The sequence below is a fragment of the Hyperoodon ampullatus genome (genome assembly GCF_949752795.1).
Source record: "Hyperoodon ampullatus genome assembly, chromosome: 2".
NCBI classification, from domain to species: domain Eukaryota; kingdom Metazoa; phylum Chordata; class Mammalia; order Artiodactyla; family Ziphiidae; genus Hyperoodon; species Hyperoodon ampullatus.
Window position 1 is genome coordinate 36,783,518 of NC_136915.1, and position 12,786 is coordinate 36,796,303.

The following is a 12,786-nucleotide window of genomic DNA, read 5'->3' on the forward strand; positions in this document are numbered from 1 at the left end:
TGGTGTTGGTCCAGTAACCATAGCACTGTGCTGAAATTATTACTCTTTCTTCTTCAGCTGTTCACATACTGAGATAGGAAAAAAAATACCAAAGATATTATGTAGGCTGTGGTGCAGAAATGAAATGCAAATTGACATTACAATTATTGCTTGATTCATCTGTCTCCTCCACTGGCAAGGACCCTGTCTCACTTGCCTCCCAGCCCAAAGTAGGGACTCAATGAAGGTTTGCTAAAAGGATAAAACAGGAGGTGTTTGACCTGGCCCTGAGGCAGGAAGGAAATCTGTTGGGCGGGATTATGGCTGGGCTGCCAGAATACTCATCCTTAGAATCTCTACTCCCAGCTTCTCCTAGGCCCTTCCTTTGAGTCTTACCTTGAGTACACACCCTGAGTCAGCTCCTAGAGGGTCTTCCCACACCCCCAACCTCCTTAACTAGGAAGGGGTCTGCGTCCATCGCAGCAAACTCCACTCTCTCCCTAATGAACTGCTTTTCTCCCCATGCCCCACGCCAACGGTAAGAATGGCTCATATGGAGATTTCCCGAGGAATAATATTTTTCTTTGAATTTTATTTTATTTATTTTTTACACAGCAGGCTCTATTAGTTATCTATTTTATACATATTTGTGTATATATGTCAATCCCAATCTCCCAATTCATCCCACCACCACCACCCCCCTTGGTGTCCATATGTTTGTTCTCTACATCTGTGTCTCTATTTCTGCCCTGCATACTGGTTCATCTGTACCATTTTTCTAGGTTCCACATATAGGTGTTAATATACGATATTTGTTTTTCTCTTTCTGACTTACTTCATTCTGTATGACAATCTCTAGCTCCATCCACATCTCCACAGATGACCCATTTTTGTTCCTTTTTATGACTGACTAATATTCCATTGTATATATGTACCACATCTTCTTTATCCAGTTGTCTGTCGCTGGGTATTTAGGTTGCTTCCATGTCCTGGCTATTGTAAATAGTGCTGCAATGAACATTGGGGTGCATGTGTCTTTTTGAATTATGGTTTTCTCTGGGTATATGCCCAGTAGTGGGATTGCTGTGTCATATGGTAATTCTATTTTTAGTTTTTTAAGGAACATTCATACTGTTCTCCATAGTGGCTGCATCAATTTACATTCCTACCAACAGTGCAAGAGGGTTCCCTTTTCTCCACACCCTCTCCAGCATTTGTTGTTTGTAGACTTTCTGATGATGTCCATTCTAACTGGTGTGCGGTGATACCTCATTGTAGTTTTGATTTGCATTTCTCTAATAATTAGTGATGTTGAGCAGCTTTTCACGTGCTTCTTGGCCATCTGTACATCTTCTTTGAAGAAACGTTTATTTAGGTCTTCTGCCCATTTCTTGATTGGGTTGTTTGTTTTTTTAATATTGAGCTGCATGAGCTGTTTATATATTTTGGAGATTAATCCTTTGTCTGTTGATTCATTTGCAAATATTTTCTCCCATTCTGAGGGTTGTCTTTTCATCTAGTTTGTAGTTTCCTTTGCTTTGCAAAAGCTTTTAAGTTTCATTAGGTCCCATTTGTTCATTTTTGTTTTTATCTCCATTACTCTAGGAGGTGGATCAAAAAAAATCTTGCCGTGATTTATGTCAAAGAGTAGGAACAATATTTTTTAAAGAAAGAAATAAATGAGGATCAACCAGGACCTGGACCGGACTTTGACCTGTGAGGAGGTTTTGGCCCCAGAAGTAGGCTCCTCAATCTCCCTGCCAAAGACCTTGTGTCCCAGGCCTCTTTCCAGGGATGGTCCTTTCCAGCGTCCTCTCTGGTACATTTTCAGGGCAGTCTCTGCAGTTACTCCAGTCTGAGCTCCTACATGGTCCTAAAGATTTAAATCCAACAAACACATGGTATACACCTAAGATGTGCTATAATAGTACCTGCTAGCATCACTAACCACTTAAATGTGCCAAGCACTTTACCTGCATTGTTGAAATTTATTTCCCCCAACAGCCCCGTATAGTAGCTCATATCAGTATCTCCTTTTGCAGCTGAAGACTAAGATTCAGAGAGGTCAAGCAACTCACCCTAAGTCACACAGCTACAAGGGAAGCAGAATCTAGATTTGAACCTGGATCTGTGTGACTCCAGAGCCTGAATGCTTAACTATTATACAAAGTGGAATCTGCGTGGCTTCATTTATCTGTTCTTTCCACAAATAATATTCCAGGAATATTCAATGAGTACTTACTATGAACCAGGCATTGTACAAAGTGGTGAGATTTGATGGTGGAAAAACAAAGTCCTTTTCCTTAGCGGCTTGGTCTGGTGGGAAACAGCCTCAGTCACAAAAATCTTACACACAGGGCTTCCCTAGTGGCGCAGTGGTTGAGAGTCCGCCTGCCGATGCAGGGGACATGGGTTCGTGCCCCAGTACGGGAAGATCCCACATGCCGCGGAGCAGCTGGGCCCGTGAGCCGTGGCCGCTGAGCCTGCGCATCCAGAGCCTGTGCTCCGCAACAGGAGAGGCCACAGCAGTGAGAGGCCCGCGTACCGCAAAAAAAAAAAAAAAAAAAAAAAATCTTACCCACCTACATAATTACAGACTCTTCTAGATGCTCTCCAGGAAAAGTGCCTAAAGCAAGGAGAACAGCATAGAGCTGGAGTGGGAGTCACAGAGGCTTCTGCGAGTAAGTGGTCTTTAGTAAAGGCCCTGAGGCAGAGGGGGACACAGCTCTTTTAAGGAGGGTTTTAGAAAAACAGAACAAAGGCCAGCGAGGCTGGAGCCCAGAGAGCAAGGGGCAGTGGGGCAGGATGGGGTGCAGAGTGGGCAGGAGCCAAATCACTCAGATCTGGTAGGTCAGGGCAAGGGGCTTGGAGTTCATGGTGAAGGCACAGACATCTTTTCAACGGTTCTCAGTAGAGCACTGAATTCAGACTTGCTCTTTAGAAAGATCACCCTCGCTGCTCTTTGGAGAACAGGTTGGAAGGGGCAGTGGTTGCAGGGGTCCAGAAGAAAGGTGATGTGGCTTGAAGTGGGATGGTAGTGCCAGGGGTGGTAAGAAGAGTAGGTTCAGGATAGAGGTTTTTTTGTTTGATGGCTTTGTTGTTTTTGTGGTACGCGGGCCTCTCACTGTTGTGGCCTCTCCCGTTGCGGAGCACAGGCTCTGGACGCGCAGGGTCAGTGGCCATGGCTCACGGGCCCAGCCGCTCCGCGGCATGTGGGATCTTCCCGGACCGGGGCACGAACCCGTGTCCCCTGCATCGGCAGGCGGACTGTCAACCACTGCGCCACTAGGGAAGCCAAGGGTAGAGTTTTGAAAGTAAGGTCAATAGGACTGGATGTGGGCTGCAAGAGGGAAGAATCAGCACAGACTCTGGACACCTGGATGAAGACTCGTGCCTTTACTGAAACGGGGAACACCAAGGGTGGAGTGGGTTTAGAGGAGAACCAAGAGTTTGCTTTTGCTGAGTTTGAGGTGCCTGTAACTTAGAGGGATAGAATTGTCCTCATCTTTGTATCCCCAGAGTCGGCACAAAATAAGCACACAGAGGTGCTTATTTAAAAAGTCTTAAAAAAAAATGCACAATGGGTAGAATTTGAGTCAAATCTTAAAAAATGGATGGGGTTTGGCTTTGAAATGAAGATATTTTGGTGCCTGTTTCACAACGAAACAAAACAAAAACCAAATAGAAAGTTGGTGGAAGCAAAGGAGAAGGGAGTGATTGTGATGTAGAAGTGGCCCGCGGGGCGCCTCTTGCAGCTCTCCAAGGCTTTTGTGCCTCTGCCTGGAACACTGAGCCATCCTCTGCATGGCCGGAGAATAAATCAGAGCCAGAAAGGAAAATTGCGTTTTTGCTAAATGTAGAAATCCAGGGTGTATTTGTGGGTACGTGTGTGTCTGCCTTGGAGCATTTTTATATTTGTATTTTTATATTTCATAGGCTAGAAGGCCCTGGTCTTTCCAACTGACTTTGTCTGCAAGGCTGAATTGAGGCTGGATTCTCTTCCTATGTACGTGGACTGACCTGGCTGCAGAAGCTCCCCCGCACCCACACCCCAGTGATCCAGGTTGAGCAGGTCAGGCTGTGTCAATCTGTTTCCAGTGCTTACGGATCATGGCTTCTTTCCTGGGCAACTAGTATCAGGCCCTTTGTGCAGAGCCTCCCAAAGCTCTGGAGAAAAATGTTTACATTCAGCAGCTAGTGTCCAGAGGCAAGGGTTGGAATGTGACTGACCCAGAGGTGAACACCAAAGGCATCATTAACATACAAACATAGTCCTTCCTGTTCGCTTCCTCATTCAGTTCATCATTCATTGATTTATTTGACAAATATTCTCAGGCTCAGTGTTTGTTTCAGGTTTCTTAACCTCCCTGCCTCCCAGTTTCCTCAGCTATAAGGTGCTGAGGATCTTGGTGAACAAAACACAGATCCCTGGCCCCATGGAGGCAGATATTCTAATGGGGAGAATTAAATAATAGAAAAATAAATAGAGCAAATAAATTAAGGCTGTAGTGGTGGTCCCGAAAAGCTTCACTGAGGAGGTGACACATCAGCAAGGCCCTGAAGCCGGTGAGGGAACAAGCCATTCAGACTTAGGGGAGCAGGAAACTGGAGCAGAGAGCTGGGGGAGGAGTTATACAGGGATGGGGGTGGGGGAAGAATGTAGGCCATTATGAGGACTTGGCTTCGCTCCAGAATGAGATGCAAGTCATTTGATGGTTTTAAGAGGAGGAGTAACATGATCTGGCATCTAGTATTAAAGAATCACTGTGCCTGCTGAGTGTTGAGCAGACTGCAGGGGGCCCGGTAGAAGCAGGAATTATCCTGGTCAGGCTATAGCTGATGGTGGCTTGGATCAGTTGGTGACAATGGAGGCGGAGGGAAGTGCTGGGTTCTGGATAAATTTTGGAGGCAGGACAGAACTATATGTTAATGTCAATGCACCAAAAGCACAATTCATAAAAGAGAAAAATTGATAAATTAGACTTCATCAAAATGAAAAACTCTTGTGCTTCCAAAGACACTATTAAAACGAAAAGACACGCCACAGAATGAAAGGAAACACTTACAAAGCCTATATCTGATAAAGGACTTGTATCTAGAATATATAAAGAATTCTTACAACTCAATATTAAGACAAACAACCCAATTAAAAAACGGACAAAATATTTGAATAGACATTTCACCAAAGAAGATATGTGAATGGCTAATAAGCATATAAAAAGACACTCAATATTGTTTGTCATCAGGGAAATGCAAATTAAAATCCCAATGAGATACCACTTCACACCCACTAGAATGGCTATAATCAGAAAGACAGTAACAAATGTCGGCAAGGATGTGGAGAAAGGGATGATGGGAATGTGAAATGGTATGGCCACTTTGGAAAACAGTTTGGCAGTTTCTTAAAAAGATAACCAGGAATTTACCGAAAGACACAGAAATTCCACTCCTAATTATCTATCCAAGAGAAATGAAAAGATACATTCACATGAAAGCTCACACATAAATGTTGACAGAATCCCTATTCATAGTTGCCAAAAGGTGGGAAACAACCCAAATGTCAATCAGTACTACAAAAGGATACTATGCAGTATTAAAAAGGAATGAAATACTGATACATGCTATAGCATGGATGAATCTCAAAAACATTATGCTAAATGAAAAAAGCCAGACACAAAAGACCATCTACTGTATGGTTCTATTTATATGAAATGTCTGGAAAAGGCTGATCTATATGGGCACAAAGTACATGAATGGTTGCCTGGGGCTGGGAATGGGGATAGAGAGTGACTGTAACTCGACACGAGGGACCTTATTGAGGTGATAGATTTCACTGAGGTGATGGAAATGTTCTAAAATTGGATTGGTTGATGGCTGCATGACTTGGTAAATTTATTAAAAATTCTTAAATTATACCCTTGAAGTAGACAGATTTTATGGTATATAAATTATACCCCTATAAAAAGTTTTTATAAAAAGAAAAATATTAATGACAATGTAAACAATTTTTGTGTATATAAAGCATTTAGCATAATGTTTGGAACATAGTAGGTGCTCAATAAATGTAGTTAACTTTTTAAGCTAATGTTATTGCCACTATTATTACTGATGTAATGATTACTATGTGCTTGCTAGGCACTGTGCTGGGTGCCAGACGAAGTGAAGCTACAGGAAAGAACCCTTGAGCTAGAAGCGTGCCATGAACTTTATGCCACAATGACAGTTTAATGTTCAAATCCTACCACCGTTGCTAGCAAGTCACTTTAAAAGTTGTTCTCCCCTCTTTTTTTCCTTTGTAGCAAGCACAACTTTTGTGATTTTATTTATCTGTGTGAACACTTATTTCATGTCTGTCTCCATCATTAGATTGTAAACACCATGAAAGCAGGGATACTTCTGTTCCACTCATTACTGGTAGGTGGACAGATTCTGGGAGACTTTTTGTTGGGTCTGATAGGAGTAACAGGTGCTGCTGATACTGTCCCTTTCCTCCATATCCCCATGAATGTGGTCAGGATGTCTGGAGCTTCAGCACTCACCTTATGATCATGACGTGCACACATGAGGTTGAAAGCCAGGTTGTGAAGTATGATGGAGAAAGATGGAAGGAGCCTGTATCTTTGGTGACTTTGTGGAGCACTGAGCCAATGCCAATAAATGCCCCCTTCAGACTTATTACATTTGAGAAAAATAACTTTGTATTTGTTTAAGCCACTGTTGCTAGGGTTTTCTATTTCTGGTAATGGAACACATTCCTAAATGATACCACCAATAAGACTGAAGTGATCCTCTTGAGAGATTTTTGTGTCATGGAGGAAGATGGGCATGTAAACAAATCCAGGCATTTGTAAAGCACTTGTTTTGTGGAACTTTGTATGGGTGAAGTGATGGACCATATCAAGGAATCCCTAGTTGCATACTGGTTTCTGGCTTGCTTTTTTTTTTTTTTTTTTTGGTTTAGGTGATCCAGTGGATGGCTGCCCCACCGAGATAGGAGACCAAGGAGGTGGAGCTCATTCGTGGAGTGAATAGATTAGTTATTTATTGGGCATGTGGGTTTTAGGTACCTGTAGGACACCCAGGCGGTGGGAGGGTGGTGTCCAGAGATAGGACAATGTATGGATCTGAACTCAGGGGAGAAGACTTTACTGGATCATCAGTGTGCACGTATAGTGAAGCCTGAGAGTCAAAGTGTATTGAGCTCTGGTTTCAGGCTTTATGCTAAGTGTTTTGTATCATTACACCATCATCATAATCCACCTTCACAGCTAACATTTACTGAGCACTTACTACCTGCCAATTTGACTTCTAAGTGTTCTGTCTGCATTATCTCATTCAGTTTTCACAACCAAGAAAGGGAAGTGCTATTCCAATTTTAGCTATAACTGAGGATTAGAGAAGTTAAGTAACTTGCCCTAGGTCATACTGCTAGAGTTGTGAAACCAGAAACACCTAAACACTAGAAAACCAGGACAGAGAGCCATGAAGACATCAATATTTCTTTTTCTTTTAAAAAATAATTTGCTTTTTAACATTAATTTTGTAATTTAATTTTAAAAATTAAGGTATTGTATTCATGGAATGTTATGCACAACTTATAAGTGTACAGCTCAAAGCAATGTGCACACACCAGTGTAATAACCACCATCCAGGTCAAGAAACAGAACATTACTAACACCCCAGACACAGTCCTTACATTACCCCCTATCATTCCTTGTTCCCACCCGAAGGTAAACCCAACTCGGACTTCTTTCACCATAGATTAATTTTGCTTCAAGTGTGAACATTTAAGGGGTGGGAAAGGAAAGATGAGCTTAAAAGGGTGACTAAGATAAACTGGTCAGAAATGTGGGAGGATGTCAAGAGAACTGGATCTAGGTTCCACCTATCATGTGCACACACCAACTGGAAGCTAGTGATACAGAGTAAGAGCGATCCTGGAAACTCCTTTTTGGCAGCAGTGGGAAATGTAACAAGATTAAATTCCTGGAGTAGTTGGTAGTGACAGCAGTGCTAGCCACTGTATCCATGCCCAGGACAGTCAGTGAGGCAAGCTACAGCACCTCATGTTTGGGGGCAGCATTGAGGAGAGTGGTGGGTGATTTGGGGTGATTTTCCTTGTTATGTATACTCCAGGTTGGATTCTTTAGCCATTCTTTTAGCAATTTTCTGAGCTAAGCAATATAACCTGTTACTTAATTTATTACCTTACTAGGTCAAGAGAGAAAACCTTTATAATTGTTGTGAAAGACTATTGGTTGCCTACCCAACAGTCATTCTCTTGTCTTTTTTGAAACAGAACCATGCTTTCTTTGGGGGGTGGGGGGGGGCAGCATGTGCCCAGCCCCCGGTTATAAATCACAGTTGTTTTATGTCCATTCCATTCTATGTAATAACATCCTTTTTACCAACATATATTAACTCTCATCTTTACAACAATCCTGCAAGGCAGGTATTATCTTTTCCTCTTTACTCGTGGGAAAACCCAAACTTAGAGGAGCGACTGGTTTTGAACAAGATCTGACTCCATAGTTCTTTTTAAAAATTATTTATTTGTTTATTTATTTGGCTGCGGTGGGTCTTAGTTGCGTCACGTGGGATCTTTAGTTGCGGCATGAGAACTCTGCGGCATGTGGGATCTAGTTCCCTGACCAGGGATGGAACCGGGGCCCCCTGCACTGGGAACGCAGACTCTTAGCCACTGAACCACCAGGGAAGTCCCTCCATAGCTCTTTACAGTGCACCACAGCACTACTCATCTGGGAGTAACTTTGTACATCTTTCATGACTCAGGTTGAGGATATTCTACTTTTCTCTGTGACCTATCAGAGTGTCCTGTCTGCTTCCTTCCCCATCACCCTTGACAATCTGGGTGCTCCTTAGGGCGACTCACTACCTCTCAGGAACAGTTCCTAATGACTTCCAGGAACCCCCTCACCCGCCAGAAATGTGTCTAATGACTTCCAGGATCTTCTCCCCCCACCTCAAGAGCTGCTCCTAATGACCCCAAATCCCTACTCACGGAGGAACTGCTTTTTAATGACCCTAAGGACATCCCCCCTCAGGACTTGTCCTAATGACCCACAGAGCTCCTTTCCCCTTAGGAACTGCTCCTTTCAAGAAATGTCCTGGTTTGCCGGCAAGTGAGGGGGTTCCCAAGACACGGGACTTTTTGCGTTTTAAAAACCGAGACAGTACTGGGCAATCTGGGACAGGTAGGTCACCTTATCAGGAACTCCTTGACCTCGGAAGCCACCCCTAAGGGTCCCCAGCGCACTTTTACCTTAGGTAAGGGTTCTACTCACCCCGCAGAAGAATGTCCCCACCCTTTCGTTAGAAACATCCTACAACGACCTCATCAGTGCCTTTCCCCTGGCCAACTAGCCCATTTCTAGGCACTCAACTCTTTTAATCCAGATTAGCTACGGGCGGCCAGAAGCCCGCCTGCGATTGGCCAGCTCTGCGATTCAGCAGAGATGCTCAGTGGCCGCGGTCGCGAGTGGTACAGCATTTCCTCCCGGCAACAGCCCTAGCCAGCGCTCATAGGCTGAGCCGATTGATGTGCCAGTACTTTGGGGCGGCTTCAGAGCGCGTTCATTGGCTGTTTGAAGGTTTCTGGCAGCCCCTGGATTGGTTGACTTTGTGGAGCGCTGTGCGACTGCGCAGAGGCCTACTTTAGAGGAGGCGGAGCTTCGTCCTTCGCCGGCTGGGAGAGCAGTGGGATCGGCTAGTGGCGACAGCAGAAGTCGGGCCTTAGCCCTGCCGGGGCAGTGGGCTTTAAGTAAGAACCAGAGGCTTTTTGAATCCCTTAAGTTTGTTGCTTCTGTAGCCGTGACCGTGAGCTCTGGTGGGGGAGGGGCGGAGGGCGGCCTTCAGCGGTCAGTGATAGGCATGGTTCTCGGTCAATGGGAGCAGGCGCTTCTGAAATGGGTCCTGAGATTGGCCCTTTCCAATCTCTTATAGCCAATGGATGTCGGGAAGGGTGGGCGGGTCTACTGGGCCTTATTTTCTTCTTCCTGCGGCCCGGACTCACTCGCCTAGGCGGCGGGGCCGGGAGGGGCCGGGCGTCTACGCGGTGAGCTTCGGGGACCTTGGGAGCGGGGGGCTACCTTGGGAGCGATACCCGCGGGAGCATCTGCGAGGGGAGGGGGCGGGAGTTTGAGGTGGTTGTTAGCAACAGCTCCCTTTATTGAGTTGATAAGTACCCGGCCTAGTGCTTAGCATTTCGCTTGCATCATCTGAGTTAATCACAGCAACCCTGCAGGGCAAGGAGGTTGGGATCCCCATTTTACAGGAGGAGAAACTGAGACTCGGGCAGCTTACACAGCCAAGGTCACACAGCTAATAAATGGCAGAGACTGGATCTGTATTCAGAGTTGTTTTAACTCCGGGGCAGTGCTCTCTTAAACCAGTAGGCTTTGTTGCTGGGTGGGGGGAGGAAGGTGTCAGGGAACGGGAACTTTCCCCAGGGAATAGATTGAGAGAAGGGAATCCTAGGGTAGAAGAAAAGGAATGAGCAATTGAGGTAAGAGCAGAGAAATCAGTTACTCAACAGTTACTGAGTGCCTACTCTGTGCCGTGCATTGTTCTAGGTTCTAGGCTTACAAAGATGAATAAGGCCAGAGGCAGATGAAGCCCCATTAGGGGTTTGGGAGGCCCTACAATGGGCCCTAACACTGTGTTCACATGATTATGTGTCTTTATAAAATTTGCAAGAGTAAGATATTTTGTATTCTTTTTTTTAAAGAGAGGGTCTTCAAGATTGCATAAAACTTTAGGTTCCTCTACACTTGGATCTGCCCTTGCAAAGGGCTTAGACTAAGTGGAGATTATGCTGTAGGCAGCACAGAGTAATGGAAGGAGCACTAGGAGCACATTACAGGACTGTGGGTAAATTTCCTGGTATGTAAAACAGAGCTTACAGTATATCTGCCATGCAAAGTTTGACGAGGTGCAGGAAAGCACCAGGCCAGGAACGCACTTTAGTTTTGGTGAAATGGAAGCTGGAGAGATGCGGGTACTGGGACTTGTCTTCTCTCGTACCTAAGACAGTTCTACTCCATGCTGTCTTCCCAGCCTTTTACTAGATTGTTGGTAGGTTGGACACAGTCTCCTCCCTTCTGATCGCTCCAGCTCTCAAGGGGACTCTTGGAGCTGAGCTGCCATGGCTTTGGGACCCAGATTTGGGGGAATTGAGTAAAGAAAAGGACATACGTTTTTTCCTTCTAAACTGGCTTCTTTTAGCTGGTGTGCTTGGTTCTTATTCAGTCAAAATAGTCTATTGTGTTACCAGGCAATGGGGATGCACCCACTTAACTGAAGGCCTCATCTAAAAACAAAGTAGTATTTATTTCACCTCCAGTCAGTTATGAAGTTTGCCCTTTATTGCCAGTTTATTGCCTGTTTAAATTTTGTCCTTTGAGTTCTGGGTACAGTGCAATTGAACTAGTTTCTGGCTTGACTTTGTATAGCAGTGCTGAAACTGCATTTTGGTTTAGATATGAGAATAATTTCACTTTAGGGTTTTAAAAATCATAGCTCAGGCTACTAATATCAGGGTACTCTTTAACCCTTAAACTTTGTAATCTGGTAGCCAACTAACTTTTCTTAGGAATCTAGAATCCTGTTTTAAAGCTTTGCCCTAGAAGGGAGCCCGTAGATTGATTTTTATTTTAAAAAAATCTGGTTGTAGTATATTGAATTTAATACTTAGAAACAGTTAGCAAGGTGTGAATAAGGGAGCAGCTGAAAAGAGAAGGGTAAAATATGGGCGCGGCAGCTGCTTTGTTAGATGGGACCAACAACCAAATAATTACAGTTTCCCTTTTGTAGCTGAAACAATGTCTCCATGTAAGTCAGGTTTAAATACAGGCAATTTTGTACATTAGAATCCTTTAGACAGAACCTTTTCTGTCCCAGTGTGTCTTACTCATTTAAATGACCTGCCTAGAGGCAGATTCCAGGTGTGAGGTCTTACGGCTGCTTCAGAATTTCTTCATCTTTTACTATTTTCAGCACTGACGTTTCCAGCATTCAATCTTAATTACATTTTATATATATATTTTTTTAACATTTTAAAAAGTATTTATTTTTGGTTGTGTTGGGTCTTTGTTGCTGCGCCTGGGCTTTCTCTAGTGGCGGTGAGTGGGGGCTACTCTTCATTGCAGTGTGCAGGCTTATCATTGCAGTGGCTTCTCTTGTTGCGAAGCATGGGCTCTAGGTGCGTGGGCTTCCGTAGCTGTGGCTTGCGGACTCTAGAGCGCAGGCTCAGTAGTTGTGGTGCACAGGCTTAGTTGCTCTGCGGCATCTTCCCAGACCAGGGCTCGAACCCGTGTCCCGTGCATCGGCAGGCGGATTCTTAACCACTGCGCCGCCAGGGAAGCCCACATTTTATATAATTTTATGTTCTTAATGTATTTCTTCAGATTCCTGCCTGACCAAAGTGACCTCAAAAAGGAGGGAAAATGGCTTCTGAATCTGAAACCTTGAATCCCAGTGCTCGGATAATGACCTTTTACCCGACTATGGAGGAGTTCCGGAACTTCAGTCGTTATATTGCCTACATTGAATCCCAAGGAGCTCATCGGGCTGGGCTGGCTAAGGTGGGGGACGGGGCCTTTGGGACTCAGGGTGGCAGTAAGATTTTTCCTAAATGAAGGCTGGAAGAACCGAGTTTTACTGAAAGGCAGGCTTGGTGGTAGTTGAATATTTGCTGTCCTATTTACAAGTTAATTCCTTTCGTTAACATCTGAAGCATCTCTTTTTAGGTTGGAGAAGAGCTGCTTAGAATGTTTAAAAGGGAGGAAG

General features: G+C 44.5%; 1 protein-coding gene across 2 annotated transcripts in view; it reads left to right on the plus strand.

The window, feature by feature from the left end:
- Nucleotides 1-12,443: 12,443 nt before the first annotated feature.
- KDM4A (lysine demethylase 4A) overlaps nt 12,444-12,786 on the plus strand; it is a gene marked incomplete at its 5' end in the record, with an annotated part of 39,460 nt that continues 39,117 nt past the window's right edge. For both annotated transcript variants that reach the window (XM_079698123.1, XM_079698124.1), the window contains one exon: nt 12,444-12,581. In XM_079698123.1, the coding sequence (XP_079554249.1) occupies nt 12,444-12,581 (138 nt within the window). The remainder of the gene's footprint in view (nt 12,582-12,786) is intronic.